This window comes from Clarias gariepinus, chromosome 7 (assembly GCF_024256425.1).
Source record: "Clarias gariepinus isolate MV-2021 ecotype Netherlands chromosome 7, CGAR_prim_01v2, whole genome shotgun sequence".
Taxonomy (NCBI): Eukaryota; Metazoa; Chordata; class Actinopteri; order Siluriformes; family Clariidae; genus Clarias; species Clarias gariepinus.
Window position 1 is genome coordinate 17,613,212 of NC_071106.1, and position 21,934 is coordinate 17,635,145.

The 21,934-nt window shown below is 38.2% G+C and overlaps 1 protein-coding gene across 1 annotated transcript; it reads left to right on the plus strand.

Moving 5' to 3' along the window:
• Positions 1 to 20,366: 20,366 nt before the first annotated feature.
• On the plus strand, positions 20,367 to 21,335 carry LOC128527648 (psychosine receptor-like). Its single transcript, XM_053500112.1, has one exon. The coding sequence runs from the start codon at positions 20,367 to 20,369 to the stop codon at positions 21,333 to 21,335; it is 969 nt and encodes a 322-aa protein (XP_053356087.1).
• Positions 21,336 to 21,934: the final 599 nt, after the last annotated feature.

Genomic DNA, 21,934 nt, shown 5'->3' on the forward strand with positions numbered 1-21,934 from the left:
TAAAACAATTAAATGGCGGAATCTCTTTATCAATTCCTTTTAAACCAATGTTTCTTATAGAATTCTACCATTATACCAGTGTAGCAGAAGTGAGACTACCCTTGTGCATGTCTTAGATCTTATCCCAGCAAAATGGGAGGCACTTGGAAATGTACATAGAACTTTTGGATCACATTTAATACGTAAAGTTATTCAGTCATGCATTGCCAATAGTCATAAACCTTCCAAGATAGATTCTGTCAGCTAGAGTGCTTGATCTCTCTATATAAAATAAAAACAGAAATAAGCACATAGCAATACTGGCTGTTGGTTAAGAACACTTGGTCACCCTCTGTTTAAAAGCTCAACATGGCCGTCCTCAGTGTGCTGTTTTGTTTAAGCCTTAAATTTAAAGTTAGTTATTTCAATAAAAGTCTGCTCAGGACTATCCCTGTGCATCTCCCATCTCGCACACCCTGTTGAAACTATCAGTTACTTTGGCTGCCCCCTTCTGCTGACCAGTATGTGCTTGGAGCACTATGTGGCCAAGGCACACCCTGCACTCTACATGAGGCTGAGGAAGTGGGAGCATCATGCTGCATGCCAGAGTATTTAAATTATTTTGTGGTTAACAAAACACATACACAAACTTTCACACACACATGCACGCGCACGCACACACACACACACACACACACACACACATTAAAACATTTTTAGTAGTTAATTCTGGTCCACTAACTTAATTTGGCTAGCAGTACTCCCAAACAGGCAGATTTAGCATAACGTTAGACTGAACATACACATATTCAGGTCAAGCCAAAAGGAATGTAATACCTTCAGCTGTTTGAAAGTGCTAGAAGCCAAAGAGATTATATAACCTGGTCATCACATACAACACTGATTACCTCACTGACTAGAAAAAACACTTTCAGGGTATAAGTTACTACATAAAGAAAGAGTTAATTAAGTCTAAAATAGACTTAAATAGACTAAAATTGCATGTATATGCAGCTCACACCTATAAAACCTCTATTTAGCTTTAAAACATCTTTTGTATATAAAATTGTTTCTTTAACATTAACCTTAAAATGTAAAAAACATAGCATTTAAAAGTCTTAAAACACATTTTGTGGCTTTTAGCTGATTAAGAAATGGATGAAATTTGTACAAGCTCTTTTGCTTCTACGAATTACCGTGGAACCTCGGATTGCGAGTAACGTGGGTTGCGAGCGTTCCGCAAGACGACCACAAATTTTTAATACATTTTGACTTGGAAAACAAATAAGTCTTGGTTTTTACGAGTACCGAGTATCATAAGAGGTTAAAGAACCATTTTGTCTCTCCCTCTCTGTATCAGCCTGCACTTTGTCATTAGACACCATACCCCTTCACACAAAAAATCGGAAAAATTAACAAGGAACATCGGTAATGACGCTCACGTGAGCGCATGCTAACAAAATCACTGCTGTAAAGTAAAATTAAAACAAATTCATCTGCACTTTACCTTCCAAAAGTTGTGTGAAAAATTCAAATAAGAGAGGAAGAAGGGTTATTGTGTAAGACAAGAAGAAGGAGAGGGGGATCTAATTCTTTCTCTTCTCTTACATTAGCTTCTTACACACACAAACACACAAACAAACACGCTACACAACTTTGGAGTCCAGACAGTGCAGTGGCGTTGGCACTCTCGTTCCCATAGCGTTTTCACGCAGAATCTAGTGTAGCCTTTGAAAGGGAACGTCTCGGGTTACTTTGCTGTAACCCTGTTCCCTGAAAAGGCGGGAACGAGATGCTGTGTCCCAATGCCGCACTGCCTACGTGACCGGACGTCTGTTCAAAAATTTGGTGTGTTTCTTACACACATGCTTCACAACCGGCAACATGACAAGATGTTTCCCATAGCGTTTTCACGCAGCATCTCGTTTCCGCCTTTTCAGGGAACAGGATTACAGCAAAGTAACCTGAGACGTTTTGCATTTGTAAAAAAAAATATATATATATATATATATATATATATATATATAAAATTTTATTTTTTTGTGTATAAATTTTTTTATGCACGTAAATTGGGTTTCATGCATGTGAATTAGGATACTCATACATCGTGTCTTTTGTGTGAATTATTAATGAGACTATTTTGCTTCCATATTCTGACTCCTTGTCAATAGAAACTACGCACTTAATTTTACATTTGGCGCAAAGAGTAAAACCCACCTTTACCAGCTGCTTTGTCTTCTTCTTGGTCTTCTTTGTCATTTGATATGCGGTAGGCAAAGTGGGGGGGGTGCCACCCCCACCTAAAGGTCTGGATAAATAATAATTATTATTATTATTTTTTTTTTTTTTTTTGCTGACTGGCAATGCCCTGCACATTTCTCTAACACACTGGCCACTTAAACATTTGCAGGCTTAGAGCATGTGTGGGAAAAATTGTGGGAAATTATGTCTTTATTTAAATCTACTGAACACAAACATTATCTCATTCCTTCACTTTTTGATAAAAAAAAAAAAATCTGTATATTGCATTTCAGTTCTTTATTGGTAATGACATTTGTACAGAATAAGTAAGGTAAGTTTGCAACTTGCCAGTTTGTAACTATCAGATAACTTTATATTAAATGAAGTTACACTAATTAGCTATTAGCCAACTGATGGCAAGAACCCAAAACAATCCCAGGTTCTTGTTTAGTATCAGCTCAAATATGCACATTCTTGCAGGAAAACAATATCCTAGAAGAATTTCAGTCAGGTTTCAGGCCCCATCATAGTACAGAAACTGCACTAGTTAAGATTGCGAACGACTTGTTTTTAGCTTCAGACCAAGGCTGCATCTCAATACTAGTCTTACTTAATCTTAGTGCTGCATTCGACACCATAGATCATAATATTCTCATAGATCGCCTACAAAATCATATAGGTATTCAGGGGCAGGCATTAAAATGGTTTCGATCATACCTGTCTGATCGATACCATTTTGTAGATCTAAATGGAGTACCGTCTGATGTAATGCCAGTGAAATATGGGGTCCCACAAGGGTCAGTTTTAGGACCTCTGCTGTTCTCAATATACATGCTTCCCTTGGGAAACATCATTAGAAGGCATGGGATTAGTTTCCATTGTTATGCTGATGATACCCAATTATATATCTCAACAAAACCAGACGAAATACCCAAGTTGTCTAGATTAATCGAGTGTGTCCAGGACATAAAAGATTGGATGACAAATAACTTTTTTTTACTAAATTCTGATAAGACAGAGATATTACTCATCGGCCAAAACCAGCACACAACAGCTTTCACAATTCAGCCTGCGTTTAGAAGGATGTACTGTTACTACCAGCTCAACAGTAAAAGACCTGGGCGTAATATTAGACAGTAACTTGTCCTTTGAAAATCATATTTCCAATATCACAAAAACAGCCTTTTTCCATCTTAGAAATATTGCCAAACTTAGGAGTATCTTATCCGTATCTGATGCAGAAAAGCTAGTTCATGAATTTATGACCTCCAGACTGGACTATTGTAATGCATTACTAGGTGGTTGTCCTGCATCCTCAATCAACAAGCTACAGTTGGTCCAAAATGCAGCCGCCAGGGTTCTCACTAGATCCAGAAAATATGATTATATAACACCTATATTATCATCCCTGCACTGGCTACCTGTTCAGTTTAGAATTAATTAAAAAATAGTACTACTTACATACAAGGCTTTAAATGGTTTAGCTCCCACATACCTAACCGGTCTTCTGATACGCTAGAATCCACCACGCTCCTTAAGATCACAAAACTCCGGACTTCTGGTAATTGCCAGAATTTTAAAATCTAAATGGAAGGACTTTATCTAAAAGCCGGACCAAGTACTGTACAACGAAGAATTGTATATAGTGTATTACTTAGCCTAAAACAATATTGTTTCCAATGCTGAAGCAAACATGAATTTTATTTTGTTTTACAACAGATCTTTCATGATGAATGTGTGTATATGTGCTTCATATTTTTTTCATAATGATGAAATGAGATGCCCAAATTCGTGCTTTAAAAGTTTCTTATATAGTTTTTGTAATGTCTTAACAGGGACAAAACAGTGAAAGACATGGCAATGGCATGGCAGTGAATAGACAATGCCTTGGTTTAAATGGTGTTGAAATTAATTTAATTTCCTGATAGTAGGCTATCTGATAGTGTTAACTATGCGAATGTCCTGATTCGTGAATATGCCAACATATCTTATTTAAAACATAAAAATGTGTCGACATCATCAGAAGACATGAATAAACAATATATATTATCATAGTAAGTAAATATTATTTTATGAACACGAAGTTCTTCTGTTTTTTTTATAATAATCATCATATTTGCTGTTTGTGTCCAGCATTGAATAATTATTTCACCCATTATTTAACCATGGCTGGAAATAATAGCTGGAATGTGATTTGATTGTGAATTCATGACTGAAATAAAGCTGTTTGTCTTTTGTAAAGTACTTTCACTTTACAAAAGGCAGCGTTTTTATCAAAAGGTTGATAAACGCGTGTTGTACAGTATATACACCGCGACAGCACGCTCAGTTACTCACTTCTCACCTTTCATGTAGGTCTGCTCGGACTTATTAATTAGTTTTAAATCCCTCAAAAATGCGTGTGTATACAGCTCAAAACCTCCATCAGTTATTAAAGATAGCATCTATTTAGAAAAAAAGCCCCAGTGATTTCGGAGCTTCAGGAAATCTCCCGGCGCTCTGCGCATAACACCGGGCCAACTTATGTTGGAAAGAATTTATAAACGTTTTTTAAACGTGGGCTATTGTTTTTTTTACTTATAATATTTGTTAATTTAATTTAAATGAGGTTTGGGTTTAGGACTTCGATTCGACATCGTGGTTCTCCTCTTTAATTTACTACATAGTTTTAATCAGCGCTCAGCCACATGCATAAAGTTTTCCAGAGCGCAGCGGCAGAAGTAGACTAATGATTATGAACCCGTCGGAAAAACAGCAAGCAGACTGACTCCGACCATTTGCGTTCATTTTCTGACGTGATGAACGTTAGTTTATAGATAGTTAGTTAGTAGATACAGTGCTCAAGTTCACCAAAAACAATACAGAACATTGCACCTTATTTGCTTTTAAACATAAACACAGCGTTTTTGTTCGTTATTGTGAGTGCGCTTAAATAAAAGTTGAGTCTTATAAAGGCTATGTAGTCTTATATTGTTTTGCACATTAATCTGAGTCCTCATCTGTTACATTTTTGAAGACAATAGATTTTTCAGCCTGTCATGGCGTGCGCTCAAAGCAATATCGCTTCTCGCTCACTAGTTAGGCGGCCTCCCCTTCAGATATGCGAAGCAGCGGAGCCGCGGAATTAGGCACAGATGGTAATAGTTAAAATATTAACAAGGGGAATGTTTGATGTCATGTGGGCATTATAAGATTTGTACTGAAAACTTCTAACTAAAAATTGGCAGCTGGCATGCCTAAAAACAGACGCAGGTTAATTTTTTTTATAGTCTAAATAAAAATCCTCCTCTTTAGTGCCTCCTATTCCTATTAATCCTGGGTTGTTGTTCTTTTAGTGTGTGTGCTTTACAATGCCAGACAACAATTAAATGCAAATTATTCACTCTCCCCAAGTGTGAATCAGCTGTTCTCACCTATACATTCAGAGAAATTCAAATTTCAAATTCAAATTTATTTGTCACGTACACAGTCATACACAGTACGATATGCAGTGAAATGCTTTTTCGACTACCAGTGACCTTTAAATAAACTTAAACATATGAATGAATATAAATAAAAGTAATACGGTAGAAAATAAAGTTAACTGGTAAAATATACTGTACAAGTAAAAATAAAGACATATTGCAGTAAAAGAAATATTGCAGGAAAATGAAATTAACTAGTAAAAGTAAAAATATACTGTGCTACCTAAGATAAAATAAGAATAAAATATACTGTACAAATAAGAACAAAAATATATAATATAGAAATATGAAAGAAGAAAATAGAAATTTGTCCATAAGTAATGTAAAAATGGCTGAGGTGTGCAAATATGCATAAAGTGACTGTTTTCTTAAAGTGTCTTATTATTAAAGTGATTTGTGCAGTGGTCCATAATGAATGTATAAGTATATAGTGCAAACATTGTGTATGAATGTGTCCATAGTGTCCATGAATGTATGAATGCAAAAATTGTGCATGAATGTGTCCATAGTGTCCATGAATGCCCACTGTTGGATGTAAAAGAGATGATATTAGTGCTGTATTTTGTTGTGGTTGTTGAGAGACCTTATGGCCTGCGGAAAGAAGCTCCTCCTCAATCTCTCTGTATTGGTCTTTAGGGAGCGGAATCGCTTCCCAGACCGCAACAGAGAAAACAGTCCATTGTTGGGATGGCTGAGGTCCTTTACCATCTTCCTGGCCTTAGTCCAGCACCGTTTGCTGTAGATTGAGTGCAGGTCAGGGAGCTCGGTGCGGATGATTCATTCAGCTGAACGCACCACCCTCTGTAGAGCTTGTCTGTCCTGCATGGTGCTGTTCCCGAACCAGGTTGTGATGTTTCCCGTCAGGACGCTCTCTATGGTGCAGGAGTAGTTCCTTAGCACCTTGGAGGGCAGTCTAAAGTCTCTCAAGCGTCTGAGGTAGTAGAGACGCTGCCTTTTTCACCACGGTGTTGATGTGACAGGACCATGACAGGTCCTGCGTGATGTGAACACCGAGGTATCGAAAGTTCTCCACTCTCTCCACTGGGCTACTGTTGATGACTGGGGTCTGGTAGTTCCTCTCCTGCTTTGTACAAAAGTCCACAATCAGCTCCTTTGTCTTGCTGACGTTCAGGAGGAGATTGTTCCTCTGGCACCATTTCTCCAGATTTCCAATATCCTCTAGGTAGGCCGACTCATCGTTGTTGGCGATCAGGCCCAACACGACAGTGTCGTCAGCAAACTTGATGGAGTTGGTAGTCGCCACGCAGTCATGGGTGTACAAAGAGTACAGCACGGGGGTCAGAACACAGCCCTGGGGTGCTCCAGTGCTGAGAGTGAGGGAGGCTGAGACATGACCGCCCATCCTTACTGCCTGTGATCTTCCAGTTAGGAAGTTGGAGATCCACTGGCACATAGATGAGCTGAGTCCCAGGTGCTCCAGTTTGGTGGTGAGTGTGGAGGGAATTATGGTATTAAATGCAGAGCTGTAGTCGATGAAGAGCATTTTCACATAATTCCCGTTCCTAGCGTCCAGGTGAGTGAGTGATGTGTGGAGGATGTGAGAGATGGCATCATAAGTAGAACGGTTGGGGCGATATGCAAACTGTAGTGGGTCGAGTGTGTCTGGTAGTGAAGAAATGATGAAGTCTCTGACCAGGCGTTCAAAGCACTTCATCACTACTGAGGTGAGAGCTACAGGGCGATAGTCATTAAGAGAAGCAGGTTGAGGTTTCTTTGGGACAGGAACAATGATGGACTCTTTGAAGCATGTGGGGATCACTGACTGAGATAAAGAGATGTTGAATATCTCAGTGAACACAGGTGCTAGCTGGTCTGCGCAGGCTCTGAGAATACGACCTGAGATGCCGTCTGGTCCTGCTGCTTTCCTGGTTTTCACTCTCTTGAAGGCTCTCCTCACGTCATGCTCGGTGATGATGAACGCGCTTCCGGTGCTGGCAGTGACTTCCTGTCTGCAGCCGTTAGTGCCGCTAGCATTAGCATCGCTAGCGTCTTTAGCTGCAGCCTCAAAGCGAGCATAGAAAGTGTTCAGCTCGTCTGCCAGAGTCACGTCCGCGTTTGTCATACCGGTTGTTGGTGCTTTATAGTCCGTAATTGTCCTTAATCCCTGCCACAGGCTCCTAGAGTCACTCTGTTGGAGTTTTGACTCTAGTTTCCTCCCGTAGCGCTGCTTCGCCTCTTTCATCGCCTTCCGGACGCTGTATGACGCAGCCTTGTACGGTTCCATGTCCCCCGACGCGAGTCCCGTGTTGTAGGCAGCGGTGCGAGATTTTAGAGCGTCGCGGATGGTTTTATCCACCCACGGCTTCTGGTTGGGAAACATTTTAATAGTCTTTTTTTCCACGGTATCATCCGCTAGTTTCCCGATGAATCCCACGACCGCTTCCGTAAACACGCTGACGTCACCATCGGAGCTGTTTCTGAACATGTCCCACTCTGCGTCATCGAGCACGTCCTGTAACGCGGCCACCGATTGGTCCGTCCAGCGCGCGACCTCCCTCTGAACCGGAACTTCCTGTTTCAGCCTTTGTTTGTATTTTGGCATGAGGAAGATGGCGGTGTGGTCAGATTTACCAAACGGTGGGCGAGATTGTGCCTTGTAGCCGTCCTTGACCGTAGTGTAGCAATGGTCCAGTGTCCCTTCGCCCCTGGTGGGGCAGGTGATATGCTGATAAAAGTTCGGCGCTGCGCGTTTGAGGTTGGCACTGTTAAAGTCCCCCGCCACAATAAGCGCAGCGTCCTGGTGTTGTGTTTGGTGCTGTGTGAGTGCCTCATGCAGCTCGCATAAGGCAGTGTCCGTGTCCGCTTGTGGACACTGCCTTATGTCCACAGTAATGAAACTGTAATGCACCTCTCCACACTTTAAAAACCTCTTGAATCTGAGGCTCTTCTGAAGACTTTCAGTGATTAAGGCCTCCTTTTAAATTTGTGTAAATTTTATCTTCTGGATTCTAGATTCTAAAGTGTACATGGTTACCATTTTTAATCCTTGGAATGGAAGAAATTTATATTTTTCTTATGATAGCATAAATTGCATTGTTTTTAATCAAAAAGGCCAATTTGTCTTTTCCTCATAAAGTGTTTAGGTGAAATTCCACCTATACAAGTGTGACAAATATGCAAAGGAAAAAATTAGGAAGGGGCAAATACTTTTTCATGGCACTGCACATGTAGTAAGATTGTTCCACTGGGATCCGCGGTAACATAAACATGCGCTCTTTGTCGGCGGCGCACTTGCGCATCCATATGCGTAGAAAAGAGATGCATGGTATTATGGTTTCCGTCATTTTTTTATATACATATATTTGCGTACTGACTGGGCTGGCCCACATTGGCCAGCAGCCCACCGGGAAAACTCCCGGTGCTTCAGATGGCCAGTCCGCCACTGCTCCTCTTTACTTTCCTACTGTATGTAGAATAAGCGCTTAATCGCACACATAAAGTTTTGCAAATTCGTTTAACTTCTATTTCATAAGGGTTTTGCCAGCGGTGGTACAGCGCAACGGGGGTCATTATTTACTATTAAAGAAAATTATGATGACCTGTCACGGTGTGCGCCTGTGATGGGTGTGCGCCCAAATCTACTATCGCTACTCGCTCACTCCGTAGGCTCCCTGAATAGGCGGCAAAGGGACGGAGCCGCTTATTCGTTTCGGCTGGCGATAATTAACGTTAATATGATCTCGGGCTTGCTCCACATTATAAAAGCAAAGCGCGGAGTTTAGTCCGAGGTCCGGGAAGTACGTGATGTGGTGGAGAATAGGCAGTGGCGGTTCTACACTAAATTGCTCCCCGGGCGACACTCCCTCCCGCCATCGCCCCTGTCATCGCCACTTCTAACCCCCCTGCGCGATGTGTATAAATTAATGTGTGTGTGAATAATATGAAATTTTATTTGATATAGGTATATATTAACTCATGCTAGGGTACTTTTACTATGCTTAATTTATGAATTACACTCAAAGTATCAAATCCAACTATGAAGTCTAATTTAATTGTTACCATTAAACATTTTATATCTACGTGTTTATTTTTCTGTTTCTGTTTATGTTTTGCTGGCGAATTACATTTTAGGCAGAGACGTCTACTCGGTCTTGTTAATTTGTTAACCCCCAATTCCGCGAATTCCCCCAGCAGCGAAACCAGTTTGATGACCTGTCGTAAAGGTAAGATTACAGTAACTGTTTAAAACTACTTACTATAAAAATATAACACAATACAAAAACGTAAAACAAAGTTTCACTGAACATATATTGGGTCATATTTGTAAAACAAAGGAAAGAATAATAAGTCAAAAACATATAAAACTACAATATTTTCAGTGTCCAGTAGCACCAGTCTCACAGAGACCCAGGAGGCTTATAAACAGTTTGACAGCAAAATGAGACATTTTGTCAGTATTGTGATTTTTTAATTTATTTATGTATTTCAAAAGATGCAAGACAATACTGCCAAAATGTATCATTTACATGCTGTTGGAAAATATTCTTTTCATTGTCTCTTAATGAGTCCCAATTGTGTTAAAAAGCTATTCATATCATTCAAAGTTATTCATATATCAGTGTAGTTAGTATGATTTTGAAAGTGCTTTAACTCCACCTGGCACAGTTTAATCCCAGTGGAACAATCTGACTACATGTGCAGTGCCATAAAAAAAGTGTTTGCCCCTTCCTGATTTATTTTTTCTTTGCATATTTGTCACCCTTGTAGTGGAAGTCCAGGGCCACTTTTTGGTCCCAGTCCGCCCCTGGTAATAACAAATTGCGAAAGCGCAGTCAAAGCCCGGGGATTCTGCGTTCCGCGGGGGCCAGTCGTGAATAGCTGACACTCAATGAAATTGAAGCATTTTTGCCGCTTTCCACGTGGTGTGGCGTTCCTTAAATAATAGTATAAAATCGTCCAGACTCTGGTTCGAATCCCGCTCTGGGTGAAAATGTAATAAATGTGAATCCTTTGTTTTACACTTTTTGCTTATGATAATCATTAAATTATAGCAACTGTGAGGTGAGTGCTAATGTGTTTCATAGCTTAAGAAAAGAAAGTTCTCAATTGCAAACATGCATTTAGTACTGAAGCATAACTTGATAATGTAATGGTTATATCGTGGCATTTTAGCGCATAACACTGGCATTTTGAGCACTGACTAGGAATCGAACCCGGGCCTTCCGCATGGCAGGTGAATCACCTACCACTGAGCCACCAGTGCCTGTCTATGTTTAAAGCACATAAAAACAATAAAACAATACTGGTATAGGCTAACATATTATGCATCTTTGTAGTCCTTTTGCACACACGCGCGGGTGCGTTACAATAATAATAATAATAATAATAATACTAAACTCGGAGAACTACTACTACTAGTAATAATAATTATGAATCAAAATGAAGAATAAATACATATCAGTTTGAGCTTGACACGTTTATAATTGCTTCATACTTTAGAATGAAACACGACTGCCCCCTACAGGTAATGAAGGGCATTTTGCTGCGCGGCAAGTCATGGGATCCCTTTTCCGAAAACGTGCGTTTTCAAAGGCCAGATCTGTATCATTTGTTCATATTTCTCTGCAGTATACATATAGCATTACTGTCAGCAGTCAAGCCAAAGCCAGTGTAATTAGTTTGGTACTGTATGACAATTATAATAACCAAATCTTTAAATGGCACAATTGTTGTTAGTGGTGGTGATGGTGGTTGTGGTCATTTGTGATTAAAGGTACTGTGCATGTGTCCCCTCACAGGAACCATGGAAAAATAAATACCAAAATGTTACTTGTATGGTACTGTTTTGTTATTACTTGTATTATTATTACTAAACAATTTACAATTTAAAATGCTTGTAATGTTTTAACAAATTTTTATGTGTTGCCCTGGTTTGAGCAGCCGTTATTATGCAATTTAATGCAAAAAAAAAGTAATTGCCATGATAATACCTCTGATATTTAATAATTATTTATGGCTATTGTTTTTACGTTTTCAATTTTTTTTTTTACATAAAACTTTTCTGTGTCTCATTCCTTGGGTCATTTTTTGACTTTACCTTTTAATAAAAGTTTTTGTTTTATATGCTTTCTGACTTTCTTTTCCATCTTTCTATTGTATATTTTATAGATATTTACAGAGCAGTACTACTTTTATTTGGCATTTTTAATATAATAAGATTTATATTGTAGATTTTGTTTTTATTTTAAACCTTAAGTTATTTTATTATTAATTATACCTTTGTTTAATAAACAGAGAAAATAAAAGTTAAACTGAGATAATCAGTTACGCATTTGTTAAATTGTAAAATAAATACTGGATGTATACTGTAAAATTAAAGTAGATTACTGGTGTCTGTGCTGCCAGTATTCTACTGTAAATTGTAAGAAATACAGAAGTATACTGTGTTTTCTGTTTACTGTAAAACTACAGTAGATTGCTGGCAACTGTGCTGCCAGTAATCTACTGTTATTTAACATTAAAAAAAATTACAGTGTAGAAAAGATGGCTCATCAGGTTAAAGTTCTTGCTAAAGATAAAGACCTTTAAGAGTTGGTGGCCTAAAGGGGAAATGGAGGAATACAGAATGATTGTTCACTTATTCGGTGTCTTATTAAGTTGTGCAATCTACGCTCTACAAAGCTGCACAAAAGACAACATTGCACAGTACAGATCAAAAGTATTTTAGACAGTTCTTAGGAATTTCTAAGTGAATGACTGTTTGACATCTGTAGCTAATGAACAGCAGGGTATAGCTCTGATGCATGAGTTAAGGGATGGGTGTATATCAAGAGGATTTAATTTGACCAAAAGGATGTCCAGTAAATTGTCATGTACTTGCATCCATAAATAAGGAGAGCAAAACAATAAAGGACCTTGATCTGGAGAAGACAGAAACCTTGCTATTCAAAGTGCTATTCAAATGAATGAAATCAAAGTATTCCAGAAACTCTCAGACATCAGTGGATAATAACCTGTGGTTGACTAGTCTTCAGAACATAAATTACTTCCAGGTCATAAGATGCATAAAGCCACTTAACTTTGGCAAAGTTACTTCAACTCAACTGCATCATTTTGCAGATGCCAGAGAGCTGGGTTATGGCACAGTATTATACTTATTTATGGAGAATTACAAAAGTAACCAACATTGCTCCTTTATTTTGGGTAAGGCAAGGGTTGTTCCAGTAAAAAAAAAAGTTACTGTACCACATCTTGAGCTCACTGCAGCTACAATGGGTGCTAGAATGGACAATATGCTTGTAGCGTGGCCACATAAATGGGTCATTTTTATAAAGCAGGGAATTAACTAAGGGCTGATAAAGCACACCTGTGCCGGGAAATGAACCCAATAGGTTTTTTTTTTGTCTCATTGACAGTGTTTTGGTTCCGGGGTTGAGCTCTCTCAAGCATGCAAGAGAATCCCGATGATGTGTCGGGTTATGTGACCAGACATAAAAAGGTGCCAGTTCCGAGGTGGAAGGCATGAGGAGACAGTGATTATACAAGAGAGAGAGTGATTACCGTGGCGAGCGGACTTTCCCGTTTACTGGATTAATCCTTGCCGGACTCATTCACTAAGCATCTAAGAACTGTTTTCGTGCTCCTGGACTGAATCCATCCTACCGGTGAGACCGAGCCATCTCTCCCTCCACACACTTAAGTACACTCAGTAATAATTTGGACACTGGACATTTTACTCCATCCACACACACACACATCCATTTTTTGTATTTTGTATACATTTTGTATATATTTTGTTTTTTGGTGCACCGTTTTGGTCTTTTTTTGTCACTTAATACTCTTTGGGTTTTGGTTAAATTGTTATTGTTTGTGTTTTCTTGCTCCGCTAGGCCTACACCACACCAGAAGTTTGATTCTAGAACCCGTTTTAGTGTAACTAGGTTTTTTTACAAAGCTGATCGTTACATGCTGAAATCTGAATTGTCAGTAAATTCTAAACCTTCAAAGCTTCACTATTAAGTGTTATATTGACCGTGGGTGACATTGAGACCGCTAATAAAGAGATCATTCGCTACAGCCAAACAATCATGTTTTCTGAAGAAATCAAAGTTATTCAGCAAGGTAAACTTATTAAACGCGGTAGCGCTTTTTACGGGTTATATCCTAAAAGTAGGTGGGGGGTTAACCAGATCAGCTATACCTAAGGAATTCAAACATCCTGCAATTTTGTCAAAAGACCACCATGTTTCACATTTCATCTTAAGATAAATTTATGTAGATGTTGGCCACTGCGGCCGTAATCACATGTTGTCAAAGTTGCGAGTGAAATACTGGATTCCAAAATCACAAACAGCCATCAGTATTTTTTTTTTTAAATGCCAGCGCAGCGATACAGGCAAACAAGTCATGGCTGACTCTCCCGGTGACATACTTTTGCCAGATGATCTCCCATTCACAAATGTAGGCATTGATTATTTTGTCTCATTTAAAATAAAAAGAGGAAGGATATTGGTTAACAGGTATGGGGTAATTTTTACCTCCCTGACAACAAGAGCTGTTCACATTGAGATTTCTAGCTCTTTAGATACTGACGCTTGCATTCATGCGCTAAGGAGATTCGATTCTAGTAGGGCCCTTGTTCAAACAATGAGATACCATTGCTTGCAAAGTGTGTGCAGTGGATTTTCAACCCCCCAACTGCATTGCACCATGGCGGTGTTTGGGAACGGTAAATACGAATGATCCGAAAAATTCTAAACTCCACCGTAAAGCAGCAGTATCTTGATGAAGAAAGGCTTTAAACACTCTTATGTGAGGTGGAGGCAATAATCAATAGTCATCCCATCACTAGGGTGTCCAATGATCCAAACGACTTGGAGGGCCTCACTCCAAATCACTTGCTGCTGCCTAAAGAAAAACCGTTAATGTCTCCTGGGGTTTTTGATAAGGCAGACACGTAGTCCAGACATAGTTTGCGTCAAGTTCAGTATATACCTGATCTATTTTGGAAGCGCTGGGTCAAGGAGTACCTACCAGATTTGCAAGAAAGACAAAAATGGCAAAGCCTAGTGAAAAATCAAAAGCGTGGGGAAATTGTGTTGGTTCTTTATGATTCTGCACTGCAAAACTCTTGAGCAGTGGGCCACATGCTACAAACATTCACCGACCACAAGGGTTTTGTGTGGCAGGCCCAAGTGAAAACCAACACGAGCACTCTTTTACGGCTTATTACTAAGCTTTGTCTGCTTTTAGAGGCAGACTTATAGTCTCTTGAACACAATCCTAATCAAAGGATCTGTTATAGGCCTAATTTCAGGTTAACATCACTATTTTTTAAGATTGTTTAAGATTACATATTATCTTAAAAAAAATTATTTGGCTCTTTGTTGTAAAAGATTGGTAATTGTTTTGTTAAAGTCAAAGATAATTAGGGGCTGGTATGTGGTAAGCATGTTAATCAGTCAGTAATTGGTATATTATAACTGTTTGCTCAGTGTGTTAATTTGCATGTACAGTGAAACCTCGGATAACGAGCATAATTCGTTCCAGGAGCGGGCTCGTATTGCATACTAACAGGATCACTACTGTAAAGTAAAACAACAACAACAAAAAAAATTTAAACAGCTCCTCACCTTTGAAAACAATCGCGACAAAGAAGATTTTGTGTGTTTGGCAACCTGAGAGAAGGGAGGCTGAAGGGGGGCTCGCTCGCGTTTACAGCCCCCTGCTCTCAGGTTGCCAAACAAACACACAAACCCTCTGCCTTACACAGACACAAACACGCACATGCACACTCAAAAACACTGCAAGCATTAAGACCCAGCAGGGGAGACGATAGGTCTCGGCTTTACAGCTCCCCTCCTCTCAGTTTGCCAAACAAACACACAAACTCTCTGTCGCGACTGTTTTCAAAGGTGAGGAGCTGTTTAATTAGTTTTTTTGGTTGTTGTTGTTGTTTTACTTTACAGTAGTGATCCCGTTAATATGCACTCACGCGAGTGTGATTAGCGATGTTCCTTGCTAATTTTTAAATGGTTTTAAAAATGGTCTCTCCGTTAATGTGTGTGTGTGTGTGTGTGTGTGTGTGTGTATTCACCCAGCAGGAGAGACGATTACCTACAATTCCGCTGCAAGAGAGAGAAAAACCGTTGGCTCACTTGAGATGACGTGACGCTCGGTGTTAAAACAAGAAGTGCATGCGTGAAACATGATACTCGGTGCTCGTAAACTAAGACAATGCTCGTTTTTCAAGTAAAAAAAAGATGTTGCTCGTCTTGCGGAACACTCGTAAACCGCGTTACTCGTAATCCGAGGTTTCACTGTAACAACTTAAAGTATTATTTTCTTTTGATTTTACCATATATATATATATATATATATATATATATATATTTCATTTTTTTATCTGCCTGCTACGCATTTGTCATGCGAGATGGAAGTGGTGCGGGCAGGAAACAAGGGAGAAACAATTTTCTTACCATCTTATTTTTTTGTGGAAAACTTTTAAACGTTTGAAGAAACACGAGTTTAGAGTTTTTCAAAGTACACTCAAAAAAATGAACCTGGCTACCTGTTACATGTACTAAAATGTAATATGTGTTTTGTACATACTAATTTCATGTTTCCAAGATAAACATAAATAAATGATGTTGTATTTACATGAAATTCAACAACTTAACATGTATTAGATTCAATCATGTTGAGATAAACCAAAGAGATCTTGTCACTATGAAAAGCGGAAATATCAGATCAAACATCGCGAGAAGACATCGCGAGAAGAGAACACAGCGTGTTGAGAAGACAAACGTTTGGCGGGCGTGTGGACACGGTAAGCAGGAATTAATTCCCATCTTTCTAAATAGAAACGAAATACTGAACATAAATGTCACCTGCTGTTTAGCGATGTTTAGTCACGTTATTTTGGTTTAAGCTATTTCTTGTATTTTTAATCACACTTAAAATACCGACGGTTATATGCGCATGCTTAATCTGCGGTTCGGTTCTGGTTTCGGTCTGTTCTCATGAGTTGTGAAGCGAGAGGAAGAAAGTATAAATATTGTTCATTTGATAAATTAAGTATCATGAATTTTAATTGAATCTATCTCTGTATTTTTTTACAGGAGTTCGTGAGTGAAAGTGTCCTGTCTGCATCTGACTTCAGGAGTTTCCTGATCAACCGTCTCTAACCGTCATATTTATAAGTCATAACGAACAGTTATAAAGTACAAAATGTTTCTGTTGGTGTTTAATTGTTTTTCTATGATTAATACTTATTTGTGGTGTTTTAAGATTTTTTTTTTTTTTTTTACATTTTTTAAATTGAGACCTCATTTGTAAGTTGCTGCTGGTGTAAAATAAAAATCTCTGTTTTATCCCGTTTGTCTTATGCTTCCTTCCTTCACAGAATTCTGTTGACCAGGGCTTGAAATTTAAATTTACTTGAGTTGGATCAAATTAATTTGCAACTGAAAAATTTGTTGTACCAACGCTATTCATTTATGTTAACAGTATTAAATTATGTTGGACGCAGCTGTAGTAAATAAGTTAAATGAACCTAATAAAATTAATTTGACTGAACCTAAGAACATTAAGTTGGGCCAAAAAAATTACTTAATGCTGAAAGAGAGCCATTAAATCAGGTGGAAATTCTTTCCATAATTTAATTATGTTCATTCAACGAGTTATTTTTTTGAGTGTATAATATCATAGGATACAGCAACCAACTGGAGTTTGGTGTTTTGTTTAATTAAACTTGCATTTGTTTAACAAATTTTCGCCTGGCTTCTGTGACAAGTAAGAACCCATTTTTGGCCGCTGTTAGTTCCAGTTACTTTTGCGTCTATAGACGCTATGCAGTGAGATAGATTCCAAAGAATGCCTTGGACTAGAAGACTCATGAGAAGAACCATTCAATTCTGTTTCCTGTGTAATGCACTGTATAGTGTCTATGAGAGTCACATGACAAAAGAACAAATGATATGAGAGGTGAGTTACTGATTCTATGATATTCTCATATATACAAACCAGATTCCAAAAAAGTTGGGGCACTGAACAAATTGTGAATAAAAAAAGAATGCAATGAATTGGAAGTTTAAAATTTCAATATTTTATTCGGAATATGGTACAGATAATATATCAAATGTTGAAAGTGAGACTCATTTTGGGTTTCATGAGAGCTACACATTCCAAAAAAGTTGGAACAGTTAGCAATAAGAGACCAGAAAAGTTAAATGTACACATAAGACTCAGCTAAAGGACCAATTTGCAACTTATTAGGTCAATTGGCCATAGGTCATAACTGGGTATAAAAAGAGCCTTTCAGAGTGGCAGTGTCTCTCAGAAGTGAAGATGGGCAGAGCATCACCAATTCCCCCAATGATGCGGCGGAAAATATTGGCAAAATATTGGAAAGGAGTTTCTTAAGAGAAAAAATCCAACATAATTTAAAGTGATCATCATCTACGGTGCATAACACCTCCAAATATGCAGAGAATCTGGGACAATCTCTGTGCCAAGGGTCAAGGCCGGAAGACCATACTGGATGCATCACATACAGGAATGCTACTGTAATGGAAATCACAACATGGGCTCAGGAATACTTCCAGCAAACATTGTCGGTAAACACAATCCACCGTGCCATTCGCAGTTGCCAGCTAAAACTCTATAGGTAAGAAAAAAAAAGCCATATCTAAACATGATCCAGAAGCGCAGGCGTTTTCTCTGGGCCAAGGCTTATTTAAAATGGACTGTGGCAAAGTGTAAAACTGTAAAACTGTTCTGTGGTCAGATGAATAAAAATTTTAAGTTCTTTTTGGAAAACTGGGATGCCATGTCATCCGGGCTAAAGAGGACAAGGTCAACTCAAGTTGTTATCAGCACTCAGTTCAGAAGCCTGCATCTCTGATGGTATGTGGTTGCATGACTGCATGTGGCATAGGCAGTTTACACATCTGGAGAGGAACCATCAATGCTGAAAGATATATCCAAGTTCTAGAACAACATATGCTCCCAATCAGATGTCGTCTCTTTCAGGGAAGACCTTGCATTTTGCAACATGACAATGCTGCGTAGGAAAAAGATCCGGGTACTGAAATGGCCGGCCTGCAGTCCAGATCCTGCACCCATAGAAAACATTTGGTGCATCACAAAGAGTAAGATGCGACAAAGAAGGCCCAAGACAACCAACTAGAAGGCTGTATTAGAGGCATTCCTATTTCTAAACTTAAGCAACTTGTCTCCTCAGTCCCCTGACGTTTGCAGACTGTTATAAAAAAGAAGAGGGGATTCCACACAGTGGTAAACATGGCCTTGTCCTATTTTTTTGAGATGTATAGATGTCATGAAATTTAAAATCAACTTATTTTTCCCCTAAAATTGATAAATTTTCTCAGTTTAAACATTTGATATGTGATCTATGTTATATTCTGAACAAAATATTAAAATTTTAAACTTCCACATCATTGCATTCTGTTTTTATTCACAATTTGTACAGTGTCCCAACTGTTTTTTGGAATCGGGTTTGTAGAATATAAATATAAATGTGAGAATTAATGCATGTAGTTAACATTTTAGGCATGGCTCAATTTCTGAGGTTAATATGTGACAAACACAAATACTTTAAGGATGATTGACAATGACAAGCATGTAAAAAAAAAAGTTCATTTAAAATGAATATGTATTTAAATAAGTACCAGGCAGTTAATTGTGCTTTTTCCTCCTCCGTAAAATTTTCCATCTCATTATTTTAAATGCTACCTTGCATGTATCATTGATTGATTCTATAGATTCAGTGTTTTAGCAGAAGACTTCAAGGAGGCTTGTCTGCTCCAAAAGCATAGACAGAACATCGGGCACATATCATATACAAATAGATTTAGCAGTTGTGCTTAAGCAACTGCACTTTTGCTTTTTGAGTTGATAAGTTACCATTTTGCAGGACATATTTTTCTAACCATTTAGAATTTTGGAAATAAAAAAGGAATAGACAAAAACTAAGTATTTTGCTTATGAAATCCATTATGAAAACCTAATGCATCATAATAAATTGTGCTTAGTGCTGTAATATCATATTATTTCGAAGTTTAAACCAGGGTTTGAAATAATTAAGGATACTGAAGCTTGCTATCATGTCATGTATTACATATAAAGTGCTAAGTGTAAAAAAAATTAACACATTTTTGGTGACATCTATTCCTTTTTTAACAGGTAAATTCCCCAAGTTTCACCTAACAATCTAGTTTCCACAATTGCCCAATAAAGTTTCTAACCAATGTTTAAATCATAACCAATTTTTGTCTGTTTTGTTTATTGGTGCTTTTAGTGGATCATAAGTTCCGCAAATACTTATTCTTTCATGCCTTTCTTTAAAAGAAAGAAACTAACAAATTATATTCATATTTATATTAACCATGGGAAGATCCAGAGACCATCTGTATTTAAAATAGGAGGTGTCTAGCAATGTACGTAGAATTTCTGCATAACATTTGATAGGTAAGTTTTTTTTCAGTCATCCAATGCCAATATTCAAATACCTTTAAAAGAGACTATATGACAGAGTTACGTATTGAACTCAATATGTAAAATAAAAACGAAAGGAGACACAGAAGGAGCATAACAAAAGGTTAGTCCTAAATACTTTTATAACTAAGAATTATTTCATTTTAAATGTGTAAATAGGAAAAGGAAAACACTAATTAATTTTTTGCATCCAGAACACTTGTCATGGCATACGCCACAGCAAATGGAAGCAATGCAACAACCATGTCTCCCTCCCAACATTCCTTACAAAACAATAGTCACTTAACCTTGAGGAATTTGACAACTCTGGCCGAGATTCTTGCTGATTGTGTCAAAACTGGACCGTCCCCTCTGCGTTTCCCCATACAGTTAGTTGTCCTTATACTTGCCCTCCCAGCAAATGCATTATTGCTCTGGCTTTTGGTAAAGAACAGAAAAACTCTTTCTCCCTCTGAGGTTTTAGGTCTCAACTTTGCCCTACTCGGTGTGCTGTTTGGACTCAGTCTGCCACTGGATATTGTTATTACATCTATTAATGCCCGCACAGGACTTCTCTTGAACCTTTCAAATGCCTTTGCTATTCTCAGTTACATCGGCTGCCCCCTCCTGCTGACCAGTATGTGCTTGGAACGGTATGTGGCCGTGGCACACCCTGTGCTCTTCATAAAGCTGGGGAAGTGGGAGTATCGTGCTGCATGTTCTGCCATCATCTGGTTTCTCACTTGTATTGTATCAGGAGTCATCTTTGTCTACACACTCTCTAAAATGGCTATTCAGTTATCCATCATTATTAATCTGCTGTTTTTAATCATGGTGGGTTGTCTATTTGGAATTGTGTGCGTGTTGTGTAAAAAGGGACCAGGTGAAGGGGACCAAAATAATTCAGTTGTAAAGAAGCGAGCTCTGAAGTATGTTGTAGCACTATTGGTGCCCTCAGCTATAATCTATTTGCCAATGCTGGCTCTGGCCCCTTTTATTCTCATGATTAACATGCTTACTGAAAACGGCACAAATTTCCTTTTATGTACTTGTCTGATGATGTTCAGTATTCTCCCCAATTTTGGAGTCTGCATTGGGCCTTTATTCTACATGGCCCGAGTAAAGCAAGTATTCTGTCACAGGAATAAAAAATCAAGAGACACAAGAGAGACCACTACGGACCAGAGGACCTAAACTCTACTCTACACTAAAATACTTATTGTTGTTTTTAAGCGTGAAGAAATTTATGTGAAAAAAATATATATATTAACTAATAATACATGTAAAATATACAATACAATCATGTTATTATATACATTTTATTGCAAGAAACTATGAAGCCATCTGACCATCACCTATTAATGTGTTTGATGAACGTCCCTATCCAGAATCATAGGTATTAATGTGTAGTCGGTTCCCCTTGGTTGTAGTAACAGCCTTCACTGTTCTAGGAAAGCTTTCTACTAGATTTTGGAGTGTGGCTGTATGGCATTTTGACCTTTCTTCTACACGAGCTGAAGGCAAGACATAAAATTCATCACAAAATAAAGATATGTTTGTTGTCCTCTTTAATGCTATAGCCTAAAAACACATTCTTGACAATTGTATAATTACAACTTTGTGGAAAAAATATGTTGAAGGCCCACATATTGGAGTGATGGCCAGGTGTCTAGTATATTTTTTTTATCTTTATTGAGTAGGAAGCAATATTCACTTAATGTACTATATGATCAATAAATTCCCTTTCCTGCTGCAAAGTCTGTTATGCATTTTTTTCCTTAAATGATTAAAAT